Consider the following 20,822-nt stretch of genomic DNA (forward strand, 5'->3'; position numbering starts at 1 on the left):
GGTCTATTGTAAGAAGCATACTGCATCGCAGTCCCTGTACTAGATGAAGCTAGCCTCCTTTTCAGCTGACGCAGCAGACTTGGCTAGCTGGTCAAGCAAACTCTTCACGCTCTTCACACGCTTCTTCAGCAACGTCCGTGTCTTTGGATCAGGTTCGCCACGGAAGCTTGTCAAGTGCTGGTGAAAGAACACAGCGAGGCCGTCGATCGTAAGCTGGGCTTTCTTCGTCTGCAGCAAGCGCTGGAATGCCTGAGCCATCTCGAGCTCGCTTTCCACCTTGAGGATTTCCTCCATTAGGACCCGCAAGAACAAAATGCTCTTCTCTTCTAGCTGCGTGAAGTCGATTACCTTCAGGCACGACAGCGATAGGCTGCTGCTCAAAATCAACCCAGCCAGCATCTGCGCCTGATTGTACAACCTCCGCGGCTTCAGCGACTCTATCTGCTTGAAAATATCCCAGAACGCGAGCTGGAATGTGAACTTGTACCGCTGGTCCATCTCGCACAACTTCTCAGCCAGCACCAGGTAGTACTTGTTGAACTTCTTCTCCTGTCCACAGCAGTGCAGTAGAACGCGGACAATTTCACGCTCCTGCTTCTCCTTCAGGTGTAGCTGCAGAAGCCGCTCGTAGGCGTCAAAACAGTCACTCGCGCCCATGACAGCCACGAAGATTTTCTTGCGGACATCCGTGTTCATGTGTTGTTTTTCAGCGTGTTTCAAAAGCCGATCCTTCTCGCGCACAGCCTCATTTGCAGCTTCGTCATTTGCAGCGTCATCGGTGGACTTCGGCTGCTGGTAGCCGACCCACGTGCCACCAACAATCCACCAACGACCATCTTCGTCAGCGTTAAGAAGTTCATGCAGAGACACACGCAGAGGGTTGTTGGTGTTTCCACAGCGAGTCTTCACACGACCAAGCCACTTCTTCAACGACGAGACATCCAAAGCGCCACCACCGACACCACCATTTCCTCCAGCGTTACGACCCTTACCCTTCGACGACTTCTTGAGGTCGTAAATGAGGTCCAGGATGAATCGAACGCGCTCCTCGGGTTGCCTGCCGCTATCCGCTTGTTGTCCCTCGCCCACTTTCTGCTGTACAGAAGCAACCATCTGACGCAATGCGTCAGCATCATCTGCACGAAGCTGAGCACCACCAATCTTCAGGAGCTGATGGATGAGCTCAATGTCGGTGGACGAGAAACTATCCACGAATGCTCGGAAGAGGTCGTACACAAGCGTACAATGCACGACACCGAAGTTGTACAGTGTCATGACAAACAGCATCAGGTTCACAGGCACCTTAGATGTTCGGCCAGTGTCATCGTCACCATCGTCCTGCTGTGTGCCCGCAGACTCGCTGAATTGCCGTTTCTCCTCCTCCACGCTGTCCGTGAGCTTGCGCACCAACTTCTCCACAAAGAAGCCTCCAACTTCACTGCCGATGCTGTGGTACAGAGCTGCTACGAGAGCGCCACCAACCTTGATAAGTGGTGCCATCACTTGTCGTGGGTGGCACGTTATCTGAAGCAATTTCTCGAGCAGGATCTCGTTCACGAGGGACCGTCCATTTTCACGGTAGATTTTCTCCATCTCCAGAGCGACTGACCTAGTTATTCATTCATGCACAGTCAGTATCACATCAAACTTAATCAAGGTCACAATGAGTTGACGTACTCCATGTTGGACTCGGAGATACGGTTGAGTTGACCATTGATACGACGCGTCAACTCTCGCATGGCCTGCTCGTCCATCTGCGACGGCTTGACTTTTTCTGTGACTGCTGCTGCAGCAGCAGCTTCGGCCTCAGCTTGGAGCTTGCGGCGAAGGTGGGGTGGGAGGTACGCCGATGGCTTCTTGGACCCATCACTAGCCTTAATGACTGGCCGGCCGTAGATGTCTTCTTCGATGACGGCCTTGTCTTCCTGCTCGTCTTCCTCCGCATCGTCTTCCGCTCCTCCTTCGTCACTCTCTTCTTCCACATCAACCTGATCTTCTTCGTCGTCGCTACCCTCCTCAGTCTTGCTCCGCTCTTCCTCACTTTCGCTTTCATCCCTGCTGGAAGTCTCCTCTGCATTAGCAGCGGCCAACTCCTGGTTTCGCATGGCATTGGCGCGAGCTTCCTCATTGTCCTCATCGTCCTCTTCCTCGTCTGAATAAAACTGCGAGAGATCTTCATCATCCTCAGACTCAGACTCATCCGTCGGCAGCTCGTCCATCCCCTTCAGAAACTCGGCGTCCTCCGCCTGCAACAGCTCCATTTCACGCCGAGTCTCCTCATCCATCTCCATGTCTCCGATATCACTGCCGGCCTCCGATCCCTCACTTTCATCCTCCTCGCTCTCTTCCTCTCCATCGCTTTCGATGTCCGCATCATTATCAGCAACAGTGGCGTGCTTGGTCGCCTTGTTCGACTTCGGCTGCCCCTTCACCACCCTACCAAATTTCAATCATCAGTCCTTATTCCCACTCCTCACGGTTACCAAATCGCAGTCTTTTTACTCTGAAATGTGGTCCAGCTCCGACAAAAAGTCCACGAAGTCTTCACCCAAGCCGTCCTTCGAGAACTCTCTGGCCGCAATAAAAACAACGAAAAGTCAGCAACCAATTATCCCCGCAATACTCCAACGTAGCAGGACTTCTCACTTCTTTAGTTTCTTCATGGCCGACTCCGCCTTACTCGACGACGATGATCCGAGTCCCAGCTTCGCCTCCAGGGCCTTGATCTCCTTGTCTTCTGTACTCAGTGACTGCGGTTCACCTACAAAACAGGACCGCATCATCAGCCTCATAACCTAAATGTCACAACAACAAAATAAAATCTCACCATTCTGCTGGCTCGCAGCTTCCGCCAAAAACTCGTGGAATTTGTTGGTGATTCCGCCTCCGCCTCCTCCGCGACTCGCTTTTACTGTTTTCTTAGCGTGGAACGCGCGCGTCTTGGAGATTTTCTCGGGAGCGGGCTCCTTGCGCTGGCGCTTGTTCTTCTGGCGCTTCTTGTCCTCGCGCTCCTGCTTGCGCTTGGCCTTGCGCGTCGCCGCCACCTTGCCTGCCATCTCAAACGCAATTTGGACAATTTGGACACTGGCCAGTGATTACCGGTGATTCCACTAAGTTCGAATATCCGATTATCAGATCGGATACTGCCGTCGGAAGGATATATGACGAGACGACTGCGGCGCGGCGACAGCGCGGCGCTCTTCGGGCTGATATGGGCGGTCTCGTGTGTGTTCCTCGTGGGACTACGCTTCTCCTCGCGGGAAGTCGCCGTCTCCACCGCCAAATCGCACCTAAAACCGGATATTTTCGATCCGAAATGGACGTCTGTGAATAATTGGGAAGCGGACGGGAAAACGACGCTGTCGCTGGTGGAATCGCTGCCCGTGGGGGATTTTTCCCTGTCGTCGGCCGTTCCGCAGACATTTGAGGCTCTGACACGCCACGTACGCGCCGCTAAAACGTGCATTGACCTCAGTGCCATGTATTGGAACCTGCTCGGACAAGAGGACCGCAAAGTGTTTTCCGACTCGGAAATGGAGAAATTCGGCGCGGAGCGAGGGAAAATTCTTCTAAATGCGCTGCGGGATGCAGCGGCTCGAGGTGTGAAACTGAGGGTTTTAACAGTGAGCCAGAGTCCGAAGGAGGGTGTTTTAAAAGAGGATGAATCCTCGTGCACCGAACTGCCTGACGAGGTGCAGATGTTGGCGGATGCAGCGCCGCAAAATGTTGCCGTGCGGTGCTGGAGTGGCCCGGAATGGTATGGGAGTGGGATTTTACATCAGAAAATGTGGGTCTTTGATGCCCGTCACGTGTACGTGGGCAGTGCCAACATGGACTGGAAGTCGTTGGCTCAGGTGATGGAGGTGGGTGTGATTATGGAGAATTTGCCACCGACGTCAGCGGTGATTCGTGATATGCAGAAACTGTTTGAGACTTGGTGGATGTTCGCATCGCCCGAATTGTTACCTGCTAAGACGGCGACGTATTTTTCGGGAAAATTCCAGCGTGAACTACAAGTGCCGGCGTGGTCGCTGTATCTGCCGGAGGGTTCGAGAATGGAGGATCCGTTTCAGAAGGCGGGGTTGACGTCGCTGGGTAATATTTCTCATCAATTGCAGACGCCGTTTAGTACACGCTCGGCGGAGAATACAACAGAAAATGAAAAAGTATCGTCGACGGCTGCGCAGATGTTTGTTGCGGCTGCGCCTTTGGAAGCGACGGCTGCGCGCTCGCGCGCTTTTGACGAAGACGCACTGGTGTACACGATCCAATCAGCCAAATCTTTTGTGAGTCTTAGTGTCATGGACTTTGCACCGTTCTCGATGTACACGCCCGGTCCTCTTCACTGGCCAGCTCTCATAGATGCGCTGCTGGCCGGGGTGTACAGTAAGCCCGGACTGCAAGTGCGTCTACTGATCAGTCAGTGGCAACATACCAGCCCTCAAATACTGGAGGCACTTGCCACGTTGAAGAAGGAGGCCGAGCTTTGTCAACACTTACATGCTCGGTGCTCCGGGAGACTTGAGATTAAGATTTTCCGTGTTCCTGGTTGGCAAAACACCACTTCCACCGCTAGTACGAAGGCTACATGGCCTTCGTACACTCGCGTAAACCATGCCAAGTACATTGTCACCGATACCCGTGTAAATGTGGGCACGAGCAACATGGAGTGGGGATACTTTTACACCACAGCAGGAGCGAGCGTCAACACCAACCACGAACTGACACGAAAGGCTCTCGAAAATGTGTTTGAGAGGAACTGGAACTCGAGCTATGCCCAGTCGCTGGAAGAGGTAATGGCAGAGATTTCGTAAGATCTGTCGAGATCGTGTATGGTTGTCTGCACCGACTAATTAACGCAAGAAAATAAATATTCATTCGTAGGTGCACGCAGCTCTATCTACTTTAGTCGTTTAGCTTAATTGCTCCTCGTTTTCCATTGTCGCCTTCTTCTTCCTCGTCATCACCGTCGTCGTCGTCGTCGTCTGCGCTTTCATCTGTGTCACCTGCAGCGTCAGAAGCGCTATCTTCTTCCTCGTCTTCTTCGTCCCCGTTAGGACGGGTGCTGGGATCGTATACATTCACAAGTTGTGCCATACCGCCGTCGACATGTGAGGCAATGTGGCAGTGCGCGAAAATGCTGCCAACCATGTATTCGCGCGGCGTAAAGCGGACCTGCACACCTCCACGAAAGAGCGGCAGGGTATCACGCCATTCACCTACATCGAACATTACGCCGTCTGGGTCGGTGTCATCATCCATGTCTGAGACTTGGAAATGCGTCGAGTGGATGTGGAAGGGATGGCTCATCGTGCGGCAGTTGCTAGACTTGGATTTCTTCGCATCCAGATCACAAGGTTTCGCGGCAGATTTTCGGTAGTCTCTTACCGAAAGTTCCCATTGCTGCAACTCATTTACGGGCATCGAGTAGTTGATGTTTGAGAGATCAAGTTTTTCGTGGTTGACGCCGTAGGTGATGCCCTTGTCCATCCAAACCGAGAACTCAAAGCCGTATTTGTTGCTTTCAGGGATTGCTAGAGCATGCTTGGCGCTTCGGATTGTATCCTCCATGTATGAAGGTCGCTTCGGCAGCGCCGAGGGGAGATGCATGGCCTCAGCAATGCTTTCGCTATCATCTTCACCACCAGATTTGTCTTCCTCTTTGTTGACCTTGAGCTTTACAATCTGCTGGGATGGCACACGGTGCTGATTCACAAGGCCTAGCAGTCTATTGCGCGAGCTCGCACTGTCTGTTTCGAGGTAGAATTCACCCAATTCGCCACACATGACAGCCACATCCGCTCGCCCTCCTGGCGGAATGACAACTACATCCTTCGCCTTGGGTTTGTCGAAATAAATGCCGTCCATTGCTAGCACTGTCAGGTCGCAGTTGCTGTCGCGGGTAGTCACTATCTCCGCCACATTGTTTGCGATTGCGTTCACGAAGCGCAGACGCTTGTATTCACTCACATCAAGATTCAAGGTCGGCAGGTATTGTCCGTTCACGTACACGGTAGGAAGCGAGGTGTCGTTCAAGGGCACGTCCGCGTCGTCCTCGACAATTTCAAGGTCAGTCGACCAAACCTGCTTCACCTCCTCTCCACCCTTGCTACCCATGTGCCGCGAAAGTCTCCTCGCAGAGCTGAATTTGTTTTCCAGCGCATCTTGCAGATTGTCGTACATATTGAAGCAGTCTTCGACGCAGATCGCCTGCAGAATCATGACAAAGTCTTCCATGGCAGCCAACTCAGTCGGGAAATCTCCTGGTCGATCCGCCACAACGAGAGCACCTGCCATCATCCCATTGAGCTGCGAGTTCACGACTCCGTGGGTGTGTGGATGGTACCAAAACGTTCCTGCCGGGTGGTCCGGACGGATGTCGTACGTGTACCTCCGCTGACCGCCCGGTTCCACATTGGGCATCACATTGTCTGCGGACCCCACTGGCGGCACATGCATCCCATGCAAGTGCAAATTGGTATTGTTACTGCTGCCAGCCTCCAACTCGTTGGTCAGCGTGACGACCAGTCGGTCTCCTGGACAAACCTTGATCGTTGGCGCTGGAATTTGTCCGTTGTATGACCGCGTGTTGAAATCCACATAGTCGCTCGTGAACCGCTTGGGCTGCACCGACAGGTTGATGCGGAGCTCGCCCGTCCTGGTCTTGACTGTGGTTTGGTCGCCCAAAGCTGAGGAGCTACCGGAGCTGGAGCTGCTGAGCTTGGCCCATTGCTTGGCACACTCGGACTGGTACAGGGCCGGTTGGCGCAGTAGGTGGTAGTCGTGATCGCCGCTGACCACCGCAATGACGATGGAGAGAAGGAACCCCTGGAGGTAGACGGAGAGACGCATGGCACCAGCACCGACCGAGCGACTTGGGCAATGGGACGGACACCGGCAAAGGCGCGGGACACGTCAGATCTCCCCCATGATCGGCTAACAGCTGGCAAAAGTTCAGTTTATTCGTGCGTTTCGGTGCGTCTACACCTCCGGGACTGTGGATGTCCATGGCGAGGAAGTTCTCCTTTAGGCTCGCTGTCGGTGCCACAGCCTGCTTCATCTCTGTGGTGGTTGTTGAAAGTTTGTTCATTGTTGCTGCGCTTTCGAGCAACCGCCGCAACGCAAAGGAGTGCGACTGATCCGGTGTTCGTTGTCTGCTCTTGAACGGATGGACGCATGGAAAACTTTGTGTCATGAGAACGATCGATTGAAAGCATTTATTGATACTACGTTACACCTAATGACAAGCCCACTTATGCGTGGAAGGTCTCGCCAGCAGCGCGGTTCTCTACAAGCGGGGCAGCCAAGCAGGCCTCGACGTAGCCAGCGCGAATGACAAAGTCGCCGAACTTCTCACCGTCGTTGCGGTGCTCGGCGTAATCCTTGATAATGGGCTCGAGCTCCTCCAGAATCTGCGCTTCGTCCACAGCTTCCTTGTAGAGCTTGTTGAGGCGGTCGCCCGAGAAACCTGCACCGAGGTACAGGTTGTAGATCCCTGGGGAGCGACCCACGAAGCCGATCTCGCCCAGGTACGGACGACCACAGCCGTTGGGGCAACCCGTCATACGGATCACAATCGCGTCGTCGCGCAGCCCGTTCGCCTCTAGCATATCCTCGATCTTGGTGATCAGCACAGGCAGGTAGCGCTCAGCCTCAGCGAACGCGAGCCCGCACATAGGCAGAGCAGCGCAGGCGATCGAATTCAGACGCATGCCAGAGTAGTTGTCATTGCCGAACTTGTACTTCTCCATGAATGCCTTGATCTGCGGGATCTCCTCCTCCGATATGTTGCCCAGGCTCAGGTTCTGGTTGCCCGTAAGGTGAAACTCGACGTGCGGGAACGCCTTGGCCAGCTCGCGCAGACCCGTACGGATGCCGGTTTCCTTGGTGTCCTTGATACGACCGCCCTCGACGAACATGCCGTAGTGGTACTTGCCGTGCGAGTTCTTGATCCAGCCGAAGCGGTCACCGTTTGAGAGCAACTTGTGCTTGCGCGGTTCCTGCAGTTTGTAGCCCAGGCGCTTCTCCGTCTCGGCACGGATCCACTCCAGGCCGTGGTCCTCCACGGTGTATTTGAAGCGAGCGTGCTTGCGGTTCACACGGTCACCGAAGTCGCGCTGTAGAATCATGACCTTCTCAGCCACATCCTTGGCCTGCTCCGGCGTGCAGAACGCCATCACGTCGGCGAGACGCGGGAACGTCTTCTTGTTGTTGTGGGTCATACCCATGCCACCACCCACGCTCACGTTGAAGCCGACCAGCTTGTCTTTCTTCAGGATAGCAATGAAACCCAGGCAATTAGCGAACACGTCCACGTCGTTCGATGGCGGGATTGCGATAGCGATCTTAAATTTTCGTGGCAAATACGCCTCGCTGTAGAACGGCTCGAAGTCCTTCACCTCACCGCCAGCGACCATCTTCTTGTCAAGCCAGATCTCGTGGTAAGCACTCGTCTTCGGGGTCAAGTGGGCCGAGATGTCACGTGCGATACCAAGGATTTCCTGGTGGGTTTCCACAGAGCACGACGGGTTCACGGTAGCCATCACGTTACGGTTCACGTCACCACAAGCAGCGAGAGAGTCCATCAGCACACGGTTGATGCCCTGCACAATAGGCTTCAGGTTCCACTTGAGAATACCTTGCAGTTGGTACGCCTGGCGAGTGGATAGCTTGATGTTGCCGTTCGCGTGCGAGTCGGCAAGCTGGTCGATCATCAGGTACTGCTCGGCAGTCGACACTCCACCGGGAACACGCACACGAATCATGAACGAGAATGCCTTCTCCTTCTTCTCCAGACGCATCTGCTCGCGCAGGTCACGGTCGTCCTGCTGGTAGATGCCGTGGAACTTTGTAAGCTGCGTGTCGTCCGCGGCAAGAGCCTTGGTCGTGCGATCCTCGAGACCCTCAGCCACCGTTCCGCGCAGGAAGTTACTTTGCTGCTTGATCTCTTCATTCGTGCGCTGTTTCTTCTTCGTGCCCTGGTGCAGGTTCACCACGTCCGTAGGAATGCCAATCTGCTCCCACAACTGCGGCTTCCACGACTCAAACTGAGTCATTGGACCATCCTCATCCTGATCGTCGCCCTTAGCAAGATCCACAATGCGCTTGGCGCCAAGCTCGCTCAGCTTAGCGTCAAGATCCACAGGAGCCTTACAGAAGTAGTGTTTCTCATCCTCCCGAGGCCAGTACATGCTGTCACCCATACCAAACACAGCGTATTGCAGCGGAAGAGTCGAGCTGAAGCCCGAAAGTTCACCCCAGAACTCTTTGCCGTTGCTGGGGAACTCACCCTGGCCAGCAGTAGAGCAGACGAACACAACGTAGGCGTTCTCATCGTTGGCTTCATCCAGCAACTGGTCGATGGCCATCTCGTTCATGTCCATCTTCTCGACGTTCTTCAGGCCAAAGTTCAGGGCGTCCTCCTCGAGCTTCGAAGCGAACTCGTCTGCGTGACTGTTGTCCGAGCCAACAAGCAGCCACAGCTTGGTGTCCACCTGCCACGGCTCCTGTTGCTGGCCACCGAAGCCGTTCAGAAGAGCTTCGAAGCTGGTCTTCAGCGCCTGCTGGCCAATCTGCTCGTACTTCTCCGTGACCGAGGTGGTCGTGGGGGCTGTCAGAGCCTGCTTTGCGAACAGACTCAGCTGGTTGTTGCGCTGCAGGAACGTCAGCAGCTCCTTCTTGATGCTGGGGGACTCGAGTGAGAAAGCCTTTTCGCCCTCCACATCCTCTAGAAGAGGATTGTAGCGATACAGAGGCCAGTAGCCACTCGACACAGCCTCCTTGGTCTCCTGCTCCATGTTGTTGGCACTTGGAGCGTAAGCAAGCACAATCGAAGGGCCGTCAAAAGCATCAGCCTCGTTCAGCGCACGCAGCACCTGCGAGTACGAGTCGTATAGAGCAACAGACGCGACGTATGCATTTCCATACTGCATCGCGTACAGGCCAAGGTCGCGCTTGCGGTTGCTCTTGGAGACCGCGTTCATCGGCTCCGTGTCGAGGATAAGGAGGTTGACGTTCTCACCGCTGGCAAGCACCTGATGCACACCCGAGGCACCGACATCGCGCGAGAACTCCTCGCTGCCGAGGATCCACTGGCTGAGCGGCGCAAAGTACTGCTTCATAGCGTAGATCTCCGCAAGGACACCCCCCTGGTGCTGTTCGTTCTCGAGAAGAATGGTGATCTCGTTCGCAAGCTCGTCGTGCTTGGGCTGCTTCTCGGACCACTGAACGAGGCACTCGAGCAGGCGCTGCGACACAATGCTCTTCGCGTGCTCACCCGCAACAAGCGCCTTGACCTTGTCCTTGAGCTGCTGGCGCTTGGACAAAATGCCGAGGTGAACGCCGAAGCCAAACTCGCCGTTCTCAAGGGCCACGTTGTCGTCCACCGTCTTGTCCTGCGCTTTCCAGACCGTCTCAGAGTGCACAAGGTTCGCAATCACGGCACGCTTCTCGAACAGCTGCAGCAGCATCTTGACGTAGGGGGCTTCAAAGCCGTCCTTCGACGACACATACGAGTTCACGAGTTGCGTAGTCGCCGACTTCTTCGCGTGAAGCTCCTCCGTGGCAGACGGGGAGGCAACAACGAAGCCGGTCTGTAGTTTATCAGCGGCAAGATCTTCCACCAGAGTGCGTGCAGTCACAACGTCGAACACTGACTCGTTCACGTTGAAGGCGTACTTGCCGCCTATGACTGTGGGCACCGGTTTGTTCTGCCAGTCCTCCGACTGGAAGGAGCCCAGTACATCCATAAACAGCGGCTCCCCGACGTTGGTGGCGTCGTCCATGCGGTCTAGGACGGCAAACTTGGTGGCCGTAGCGGGGGCAACGCTCAGGAAACTCTTTGTAGACCACGGACGGAACAGACGCACCGAGATAACGCCGACCTTGGCTTTCCAGTTTGTGTAAAGCGACTCGACCGCATCCTTGACGACGCTGGAGGCCGTGCCCATGACCACGAGCACCTGCTCGGCGTCTGGGTGGCCAAAGTACTCGAAGAGCTGGTATCCCTTCTTGGCGAAAACCTGCTTGATGACGTCCTCTACGACGTCAGGAACGGCGTTGTATTTGGCGATGCACTCTGGTGAGACCTGGAAGTAGAGCTCGGCGTCATCGGTGTTGTCTGCCACGCCTGACTTGCTCAGCACAAGCTGGCGGAACTCGGGGGCCTCCGAGGCGTTCTTGAGGCCGATGAGGTTGGCCAGGTACTCGTAGTCCACGAGCGCATTGTTATACTTGGTGGCAGTCGAAGCCACTTGCTGCTCCAGGTCGTTGTGAGTCATCTCGCCGTCGTACACGTGCAGAAACGGCACGTTGGCACGCAGGGACGCGACGTGCGCGAGCAGCGCCATGTCCTCGGTCTCGGTGGCGTTGAGCGAATTCAGGATGACGAAGCCGGTCTGGCGCACGGCCATGAGGTCCGAGTGCTCGCGCGCCACGACGTGGATGACAGCGGGCAACTGCGCGCTGCTGAGCTTGTACATAGCGGGCACCATCTGCAGCAGCGCCGAGGGCGAGGATGCGAAGAGGGTGACGAACTGGCCGCGCGCGGCGGCGGCGTAGGCGCGCTCGATGAGCTCCTGGCCCACGGCGCCCTCCTCGACCTTGCCCACCTGGTCGAACACGTTGCGGCGTGCGCTCACGATGTACTTTTCTAGCGCCGAACCGAAGGGCACGGGCTGCACCAGGTACGAGAAGTCGCTGAGCGCGTAGGCCACGTGGCTCACGGCCTCTTCCACGGCGGGCGTGTACGGCGGCATCCTGTGCGTGTATGTGTACACAACCGACGAGGAGTGGTGGTCACTTGGCACTTGCGCGACGGCGTGCGGAATGGTGAGTGCAGTCGAAGCGCGGGCGCTCACCACCCGAACCGCAACAAGATTGCCGCTGACGCAGGGCAGCGCGCTCCCCCGATTCAGTGACAGAGGTACTGACAGATGGTGTGCCGGCTATGTCGAAACGGCAACCAATGAAAAAGGGCAATGGGACGGCGTCACGGATTCCACCAATCAGCGAACGCAATCGAGCCGACGCGCTTCCACGTGACCTGCGAGAACGAATGCTGCACCTTGATGCGTCAGGACCTCGCAGACCCGATATCGGCGCGCCTGCTCGCCCCTGTATGTGTGCGTGATCGGGCTGATTGGACGAAGTTCGTCCGCAACACGAGTCGGTAATCGCCGCGTTTGCGCTTGAACGCGCTCCTCTCGCTGCGGCGGGGCGAGCAATCGAGGGCGAGATTCGAGTTGAAGTTTTGCTGCGCGCGACTGATCATAGTACCTACAGCAGATGTCCAATTTAGCGCCCATTTCCTTAGTCGCCCAATGACTTGATCTTGTATTGCAGGAGGTCTGGATTAACTTATTTCTGATTGGCTGCAATGCTTGATCCAAATGAAGTGGACCACAAGGTTAACGTCATCCAATGGGCTGTCTCGGGCTCGTTTACGTTTGACCCGTTCGCATCTCTTGGCGGGCCACGCACGAGAGGCAACATGCCATTCTTCATTGTACTCGGCGCCACCACCTGCCTGTCCCAAGCTCCCACGCCAGCCGACCGACAATGTCCACTACCAAGGGCAAGATGTTGCTAGTGGGCGCTGGCCCGGGCGACCCAGAGCTACTGACACTCAAGGCCTACCGCGCGCTGCATCAGGCCGACCTCGTGCTGGCCGACCGCCTCGTGCCCGCCGACATTCTCGAGATCGCCACCTGCGAAGTGCGTGTGGCGCGCAAGCGCTGCGGTAAGGCTGACCTTGCGCAGGCCGAACTGGACGCCTGGGGCCTCGAGGCGCTCGCGCAGGGCAAGTGCGTCGTACGCCTCAAGAACGGCGACCCGTTCATGTACGGCCGCGGCGGAGAAGAGGCCGTGATCTACTCCGAGGCCGGCTTCGACGTGGAGGTCATCCCGGGCATCTCCAGTTCGCTCTCGGCGCCTGCGAGTGCGGGCATCCCCGCCACCATGCGTGATGTGGCTGACCAGGTGCTCGTGTGCACGGGCCACGGCAAGCAGGACCGCTTCCCGGACCTGCCCGAGTACTGCGACCACCGCACGACAATCTTCCTCATGGCCATCGGCCGCATCGAAGGACTCACTCAGGCGCTGCAGACCGAGCGCGGATACCCAAGCGACATGCCTGCGGCGATTATCCACGCGGCAACTATGAGCGACGCGTCCACGATCCGCAGCACGCTGGGCGAGATCGCTGTCGAGGTACGCCGCCGCTGTATCGATCCGCCCGGAACGCTCGTGCTGGGCAACGTGGTCAACGCGCTGACCTACCTCAAGAACTACGACGCCGTGCGGGGCGTTGACTTCAAGCCCGAGAGTGCCGCCAAGTATACGATCTCATACGCGCCGCTTTCGAGCCTCCCAGCGATTGATCTGGGCGAGCACATCGTGCTGAACGCCAAGACCAAGCGTCCAGAAGTTTTTGGCTTCGACCTGTCGATCATGAGTGTGTTCATGGTGCTGCTGGCATTGGCGTCGGTGGTGTACTCCGTCGCATCGGGCGTAGTCAGCACCCAAGCGTAGGCTGTATTTAATAACGTTAATCCATTCCATGGTAAAAGATTGTTTCTAGATCAGAGTTTGTTGTCTGGAACTTCGAGACAGGGAGTTTGCGCGCTAAAGCACCACCGGAACAGGGTGGGTTCCTTTACTTCCACGGGACACGAAGCATGGCCATGAGTAGGGTCAACTGAACGCCTCAAAGGGCCGCACGCATTGAATTTAATTGCGCCGACAGGTATGACTTGCTCAGCGCAGGTGGAGTAGTTTGTAATACGCTGGTACTCGATTTGCAGGACACCGCCAAAGACGGTCGCAATAAGAGCGCCATTGTGGTGTTTGTTTGCTGCCAATCGGCTGAAGACTTGTCGAGTATGCAGATCAGCTTCGTGGGTGTAACGATCTGGTTGAGGCAGTGGAGCTGTGGTGACCAACGGGCGAGAGTGCAAATTGGCACGTTGAAGCCAATTTTGTGATATGGCTACATTGAAGCGGACTAAATTTGTGATTTTGGTCTAAAATGCGTTTCTTATTTTTCATCGCCATGGACTATTCAACAGAGAAAGAGGGGATCAAGCGCAGGAAGGTCATGAGCACTGAGGTTTTCGAGACGCCCGAGCCGGAGGTGGCTTTCCAGCCGTACGCGCCAGCGAATGCGTCCGCCCGCCATGTGCGCGCAGGCGCCGGCACCAGTCCAGAAGCCGAGGGCCATTTCCACGACAAGGTACGCTGCCGCAAGCACTACCGGTAGGATCGATGAAAATCTTGTACTTATTTTTTTGTAATAATGCGAGCAGAGCTCGATGGAGCTGGACGAGGAGGAGCTCCCGGCCACGCAGGCCTTCGAAGTTTTCATGGGCAAAGTTTACAGTGCGTCGCAATGCCCAAAAATCTACGACGCGGAATATTTTACTGAAATGTTTATTTGTTGGGCATTATGCAGAGCCCGCGCTACCCAAGCAGACAGAGTACGAGGCTTCGGCTGCCAAGAGCAGCAGCAGTAAGACGGTTCTGGAGTCACCACTGGCTCGATTCACGCGGCTGTCGCTGGAGTTGAAGGAACTGGAGGCAGATCTGACGTTGCTGGCAGCTGACGCCGAGCACAAGAAGCACAAGGTGATGGTGGATGCTGGACAGGAGGCAGAGTTCAACGAGGTCATGCAAGGGCTTAACACGTTGCAACTGAACCTGTCAGCTCTGGAGAAGAATGCTGCTTTCCAGCCCTTCCTGCGCTCTGGCAGCAATGCGGGCGTAGCAGCTTCCAGCGCTGACGCAGCCTTGAGTCTGCAGAAGGACTTGACGGCCAAGTTTTTCCAGCAGATTGATGTGCTAAAGCGGCAGCAGCAGGGACAAACGACGGCGCCTTCGTCGGCTGAAGGTGCGCCCATTGTGTACGAGATCTACAGCAACGGCGAACTGAATGCTGTCGACCGGGATGCTAAGTCGCGAGTAGCTACGCTTGAGGCACGTATTTCGATGCTGGAGAGAGCTATTGGAAGCTTCCAGGGTCAAGAACTGCGTTTGGACGGCTTGAGCTCGCTGAGCGGTGCGTCAAGCGCTGACCTGACATCGGCAGTGGCGCAGCTGGAGCAACGTGTCGCCCTGATGACCGAAAAGAATCTGGATGCAGTCAAGACACGCACGACAGCTCTGGTTCACGAGTTCACGCTGCTCAGCAAGTTGAAGCAATCGCCAAGTGTACAGGGTGCTCTGAACTCGCAAGCTGATCGTGAGCAGATCCAGAAGATTTACGACCAACTAAACAGCCTCGATGCCGTAGCGGCTTCGGTGCCAACTATCGTGGACCGCCTCGTCACGCTTAAATCGGCGCACGACGAAGCGCTGAATGCGACAGCACGTGTGGACAAGATGGAGCAGACTCAGGCGTCATTGGGCGAGCTCCTGGACTCGGATGGTGCCTTACTTACCAACGTATGTATCCCGCCCGCGCATACAGCACTGAAGCCTTTATTACATGGACGTATAACTACAGTCGTATTGACTTGTACTATTGTTTTGTGGTTGTCCAGATGGAGGCGAGCTTGGCCGAGAATGTGCAGATCTTTCAATCCAACATCCAGCAGCTCGACGACCGTATGGCCAAGCTGCTCGCGTCTTTCGGTGGCCGTTAGATATTTGTCTCCAGTTTCGTATTGCTTTGTTAGAGGGAGGCCTTGAATCAACACGCGGCAACATGAAACTGAATTGGCGTGGTGACCATCGAGTTGCGTTTTGCTTCCTGTGGGCCGGTGGCTGTGGGGATGATTTGAGAGACAGGTGCAGGTGTGAGCGCGAAAACTGAGTTTCTTATGATCATTGCGTGCTCTGTTTCGTGCTTGATGTCTTTGTTGCTTCGCAGGTGATTTTGTCGTAGCTCCCAAAGGTACTTCATCTGCTTGTACAGGATATAAAGCTGGCGAGAGTTGAAGAGCACCAGCAGCATCACCTGCAACACGATAACGAGTGTACCAACGAAATTCTGCAACCCAACCTCCGTGGAAGGCGTAAGGAAGGAGCTGATCAGCGCGTACGTGACCATCTTCATTACGAATGCGATGGAGGAGCACACTGTTTGGAACTCCATGGAGTACGGAGCACTTTCGATCGTGTAGAGGAACATGGCGAGCTGTAGAGTCATGAGGAGGGTCAATTGAGATGGCACATCACTCACAAGCCCAATAATTACGCCCGAAAGGATTTCAGCGGCCATCTTGGCCACGAAGAAATAGCGGTTCTCGAAGTGATAGTACTTGTAGTATGCCCCCCACGCGAATTTGAAGTCCGGGTTCGAGAGCTCCTATTCGCTTTTGTTCCAAATCTTCACGACGCCCAGCACAATCAACCCACAACAAACTACTGTAAGCGCCATGGTCGCGAAAGCGAATGCACTGTTGCTACCATGATGTTGCTGCTGTTCGTTGTATCGCATCTGGAACGAGCTCGTCATGCTCAGAGCGTACTCACTCAGGAGACAAATGGATAAACAAGACTGGATCACCAAACGCATCAAAAGTTTCGCTCGAGGCAGGTCATCAAGTCGTTGAATCAAAAGCTCCAGTTTTCGCCGCAGCAGAAGACGCAAGAGAGAGTAGAGTGTTGCCACAACCGCCGCGACACCTCCGACGACACTCACGAATACGATCGCAGTTTTAGTGAACAGCTCTTCGGGTTGGACATTGATTCTCTCCGCGTATGCGAGCACTCCCGATATAATGTCACCATCTGCGACCGTGAAATTTGAGGCATCCTCGCTGGCGAGTTTTTCCTTGGCATCATCTCCACCAGTAGAACTTCTACTAGAAGGGGGACCGCTAGCTCCTGTCGGTTGAAAATTACACCATCCCAACGAATCCGTGAAGCGAAAAAAGAAGTCTGGTGCTGTGGGGAGACTAAGATGGCTGCTCGATGCGATGAACTGCAGGTAGCTGAGCATCATGAAGAGCCCTGTCAAGTCCACAACAGGCGCGGTCCCAGACGCAACACTCGATACAGCAGACGTACTTACTGTCGCGATGCTGATGGCAGCACTCACAACATTCGCAGTGACCGCAGTGCCTATCAAAATGTTTGCGGAGTTGCTGGCAGTGTCTCGAGTAGGTCCCAATGAATGCGTGAAGTCGATGATTGCTCGGTGAAAAGCCTCGTTATCACCACCGTCTGAACGTGCATCGTTTTCATCTCTGGCGTTTGATATGGTAGTGGGGTTTCCACTACCTACGATAATGTTTGACTGACTGTCGGAAGATGATGACTCGCTTGTCGTGGAGCTGATACTTGGAAGGCTGCTTTCTGGCGAATTGTCACTGGCAGAGCCTTTGAGTCCCCCGTTTCCTGAATTACCTTGAGATTCAATCAGAGGGTGTGCCGCTGACGCCACGGATGACATCGAGTTCGATCCCTCAGTGATCTCCTTGGCTTCATTCGACACGCTAGAGTCTGCCGAAGTTGAAGGCTTGATCGTGGCTGCGGCATCACTCCCACCAAGCAAATCTGGCGAAGATGTCGACGCTGAGGAGCTTGGCCCGTTTGTTATCGATGCACTCTCAGCTCCTGCACCATCAACTGCATTGCTGCTTCCAGGATTCAGAGATGGTACCGATGACGACGTCGCTGCCCTGCTACCATCACTCGACGCTGATCTTGTTGTAGGGGAACCTGTTGATGAACTGCTCGCGGCCGTAGTCGTACTGGATGGAGCATTTGTCTGGGAACCGCTTGGATTTTCTGAGGGGGTGCTAGAAGGCAAGCTTCCTGATGCAAGGGGTGTACTTGTCGGCGAGATGCTTGCTGTATTTGGTGGCACGCTGGTTGCTGGATCAGCTGTGGATGCTGTCGTTTGTGCAGTCGAAGCCGGATTCGTCGCTGCAGGGACTTGCGTGTCAACAAGTACGGGGGCAGTTGCTAGGGGACTGTTCGTTGTCGGAGTCTGAGTCGAAGTCGTTGGCGTCGTGGTGGACGGCTGCGATGTCAACCCAGGTTGTGTATTGGTTGGCTGGTTTGCGGCCGAGGTTGCAGAGGGCGATTGCGGGCTTGAGTTTGCAGGTGATGAAGTTCCAGCCACAGTTGTTGACGTTGGAGGCTGAGCACTGGCTACAGGCGTTTGCGTTGTCGACCCTGGAGCAGGTGTTGTTGTTGGTGTTGTTGAGGTTTCTGCAGTAGAACCGGGAGTTTCTGTTGACGTCACCCCTGTCGATGAAGGCGTGGTAGAAGTTGGAGTATCTGCCAGCACAGGTATATCCGTTAAAGAACCAGACGTGGTTGGCGATGGTGCTGTTGATGTCGTCGTCGACGGTTGCGTTGGAGTAGTCGGTGTGGATGAAGCAGTCGGTTGCGCTGCTACTGACGGAGTTTCTACAACTGGAAATGCTGCCACTGTTGCTGCCGGGGTGCCTGTTGTCGGTGTTGATGAAGCAATTGGCTGAGTCGTTACTGATGGAGATCCAGTTGCTGGAGATACCGTCGCTGTCGAAATCGGAGTTCCTGTCGTCGGCGTTGACGAAGCTGTTGGTTGTGTGGTTACTGACGGAGTTCCTGTCGCTGGAGTCACTGTCACCGGGGATGTTGTTGCTCCTGCTGTCGCTGTCGCTGTCGGAGTTCCTGCTGATGGGGTCGAGGTTGCTGGAGAAGCTGTCACTGTCGGAGTTCCTGTCGGTGGTGGTGTGGTCGCTGATGGACTCGTCGTTGCTGGAGCTGTTGATGTCGAAGGCTGTGTGGTATCAGCCAAGACAGGTACATCGGTTGATGTAGTTGGCGTGGTCGATGGCTGCGTGGCAATTACTGGTGTAGTGGTCGTCGCAGGGCTCGAAGTCGTTGAAGCCTGGGTTGTCGTAGATGGACTTGAAGTGGACGACGGCGTTGTCGATGGCCGCGTGGTACTTACTGGTGCTGTCGTTGTCGATGGAGAATTTGTAGGCACCGTAGTGGTTGCCGGTTGAGTTGTTGGTGTCGATGTTGCAGGACTCTGCGTGACTGGTGTTGTAGTGTCTGCAAGAATCGGGATGTTAGCGAATGGGTCCTCTGTCGCAGGTGCGGAAGTTGCGGGTGCTGGCGTGACAGGTGTCCTGGTCGTTGCTGGTGCTGCAGTAACTGGCGCTGACGTTGCAGGAGCCGTTGTTGGCGCTCGTGTCGCTGCTGTGGAAGTAGCGGGCGTTGTGGTATCGGCCAGTATCGGGATGTTAGCGAATGGGTCCTCTGTCGCGGGTGCGGAAGTTGCGGGAGCTGGCGTGACAGGTGTCCTGGTCGTTGCTGGTGCTGCAGTAACTGGCGCTGACGTTGCAGGAGCCGTTGTTGGCGCTCGTGTCGCTGCTGTGGAAGTAGCGGGCGTTGTGGTATCGGCCAGTATCGGGATGTTAGCGAATGGGTCCTCTGTCGCGGGTGCGGAAGTTGCGGGAGCTGGCGTGACAGGTGTCCTGGTCGTTGCTGGTGCTGCAGTAACTGGCGCTGACGTTGCAGGAGCCGTTGTTGGCGCTCGTGTCGCTGCTGTGGAAGTAGCGGGCGTTGTGGTATCGGCCAGTATCGGGATGTTAGCGAATGGGTCCTCTGTCGCAGGTGCGGAAGTTGCGGGAGCTGAAGTTCTGGGTGTTGTCGTGGCGGGTACTATGGTTGTTGGTGCAGAGGTTGTCGGCGTTGGAGTGCGCATTACAGGCTGATACGTGAGAACGCAGTCCCCCGCACTCGCGGTGCAGCAGATGATGTTTTGCTGATTCCACTCCGAGTATTCTTGCCTGCACGTCGATAGGCTCCAGCAGTACGGCCCTCCCGATCCTTGGTTGGACTGTGCGCAACACCAATTGCTACGACCGCCCGAGTAAGCACAACTGTAGTAGGCAGTCTGCGTGGTGAAGATCGGCGGGGCTACAGTCGTGGGCTCTTCAAACTGAAGACGACGGTCGTCAGCAGAAAGTGGGCTTTGGCGGTCGATAATGTGGGGTGCATCGCTGCGAGGAAGTCGTTTCTGGTCACGATCACTCTCTAGCTCTGTCGCAACAATTTCGGAGCAGACACGGTTTTCTTCGTTCTCGTGAGGTCTACACTCGTGAGCCCTGAATTGCCATTTCACCGCTGATTCCGTTGTCTCCATCTGTGGCATACGCCGCAGCGAGAAGTACACGCTCAGCCAAGACAAATCTCGAAGATACGAACCATCGCTGATCTGCTTGTACATGCCGTTGTGCACTTGGCCAGGGACGTTCGGCAGGAAGAGGTCCACCGCGACAGAGCTCGGTTCGTGTTGAAGCTGAATTGTTTTGCTGAGACTGATAGTGTTATCGAGGTCTGTGGAAGAAGCACTTTTGGCAAGTACTGATGCCAGCAGCACCAGTACTGGCATTTGCATCGTGTCCCCGGTGCTGAGTATTTGCCTCGTGCCGTGAATTCGGATTGTGCTGCTCGGTTAATGGTCCGCGTAAGTGAGCTGTTCTCTTAGAGCGCGCAAAAGAGCGCATTGGTCACGTTGATACTCCCATTTCCTCCACACGTTTTCTTCTACGGAGTTGCCTGTCCTGAACAGCGCGCCGCTTCGTTCGCTGGAAATTGGGAAACAGCGCCAAGCCGGATCAAGAGTTCAGCGAGCAAGGAGACGTTGTTGACTGCAGTCGCTCGTGCTCTCTTCAGCTGCTGGGGGGCATTATTGAACACTGCATACTATTATACTGCTTGGGTCTGTATTGGCGTTCTCTCTTTGCGAAGCCACCGCCGCGGTGGCATTCATGGGATTCAAGGTGATGAACTTTTGCAGCGATTGTAAAAATGGTGTGGCAATAGTGTTGGCACACCATTTTACTACCGCTACAAAACTTCGCTAGACGAACCTGCGT

The 20,822-nt window shown here is 55.4% G+C and overlaps 9 protein-coding genes across 9 annotated transcripts; 5 read left to right on the forward strand and 4 right to left on the reverse strand.

The window, feature by feature from the left end:
• Positions 1-39: 39 nt before the first annotated feature.
• KRP23_11980 (Nucleolar MIF4G domain-containing protein 1) lies at positions 40-3,056 on the reverse strand (the record flags this gene model as incomplete). The annotated part of the gene is made up of 5 exons (XM_067882562.1): positions 40-1,609; positions 1,678-2,436; positions 2,503-2,571; positions 2,647-2,761; positions 2,828-3,056. 5 exons carry the CDS (start codon positions 3,054-3,056, stop codon positions 40-42), a joined length of 2,742 nt encoding a protein of 913 aa, XP_067740151.1.
• Positions 3,057-3,161: 105 nt separating this feature from the next.
• KRP23_11981 (5'-3' exonuclease PLD3) lies at positions 3,162-4,814 on the forward strand (the record flags this gene model as incomplete). Its single annotated transcript, XM_067882563.1, has 1 exon — positions 3,162-4,814. One exon carries the CDS (start codon positions 3,162-3,164, stop codon positions 4,812-4,814), a length of 1,653 nt encoding a protein of 550 aa, XP_067740152.1.
• Positions 4,815-4,905: 91 nt separating this feature from the next.
• Positions 4,906-6,852, reverse strand: KRP23_11982 (Multicopper oxidase mco; the record flags this gene model as incomplete). Its single annotated transcript, XM_067882566.1, has 1 exon — positions 4,906-6,852. The coding sequence occupies one exon, from the start codon at positions 6,850-6,852 to the stop codon at positions 4,906-4,908; it is 1,947 nt and encodes a 648-aa protein (XP_067740153.1).
• Positions 6,853-7,253: 401 nt separating this feature from the next.
• Positions 7,254-11,756, reverse strand: KRP23_11983 (Sulfite reductase [NADPH] subunit beta; the record flags this gene model as incomplete). The annotated part of the gene is made up of 1 exon (XM_067882567.1): positions 7,254-11,756. The coding sequence occupies one exon, from the start codon at positions 11,754-11,756 to the stop codon at positions 7,254-7,256; it is 4,503 nt and encodes a 1,500-aa protein (XP_067740154.1).
• Positions 11,757-12,558: 802 nt separating this feature from the next.
• On the forward strand, positions 12,559-13,530 carry KRP23_11984 (putative uroporphyrinogen-III C-methyltransferase; the record flags this gene model as incomplete). Its single annotated transcript, XM_067882568.1, has 1 exon — positions 12,559-13,530. One exon carries the CDS (start codon positions 12,559-12,561, stop codon positions 13,528-13,530), a length of 972 nt encoding a protein of 323 aa, XP_067740155.1.
• Positions 13,531-14,050: 520 nt separating this feature from the next.
• On the forward strand, positions 14,051-15,638 carry KRP23_11985 (Dynactin subunit 2; the record flags this gene model as incomplete). Its single annotated transcript, XM_067882569.1, has 4 exons — positions 14,051-14,230; positions 14,304-14,376; positions 14,450-15,438; positions 15,537-15,638. 4 exons carry the CDS (start codon positions 14,051-14,053, stop codon positions 15,636-15,638), a joined length of 1,344 nt encoding a protein of 447 aa, XP_067740156.1.
• A 47-nt stretch (positions 15,639-15,685) lies between these two features.
• On the reverse strand, positions 15,686-16,144 carry KRP23_11986 (uncharacterized protein; the record flags this gene model as incomplete). Its single annotated transcript, XM_067882570.1, has 1 exon — positions 15,686-16,144. The coding sequence occupies one exon, from the start codon at positions 16,142-16,144 to the stop codon at positions 15,686-15,688; it is 459 nt and encodes a 152-aa protein (XP_067740157.1).
• Positions 16,145-18,321: 2,177 nt separating this feature from the next.
• KRP23_11987 (uncharacterized protein) lies at positions 18,322-18,837 on the forward strand (the record flags this gene model as incomplete). Its single annotated transcript, XM_067882571.1, has 2 exons — positions 18,322-18,735; positions 18,793-18,837. The coding sequence occupies 2 exons, from the start codon at positions 18,322-18,324 to the stop codon at positions 18,835-18,837; spliced, it is 459 nt and encodes a 152-aa protein (XP_067740158.1).
• Positions 18,838-19,004: 167 nt separating this feature from the next.
• On the forward strand, positions 19,005-19,655 carry KRP23_11988 (uncharacterized protein; the record flags this gene model as incomplete). Its single annotated transcript, XM_067882572.1, has 1 exon — positions 19,005-19,655. The coding sequence occupies one exon, from the start codon at positions 19,005-19,007 to the stop codon at positions 19,653-19,655; it is 651 nt and encodes a 216-aa protein (XP_067740159.1).
• Between the last annotated feature and the right edge of the window lie 1,167 nt (positions 19,656-20,822).

This window comes from Phytophthora ramorum (genome assembly GCF_020800215.1).
Source record: "Phytophthora ramorum isolate Pr-102 chromosome Unknown Phyram_PR-102_s0013, whole genome shotgun sequence".
Lineage (NCBI taxonomy): Eukaryota > Oomycota > Peronosporomycetes > Peronosporales > Peronosporaceae > Phytophthora > Phytophthora ramorum.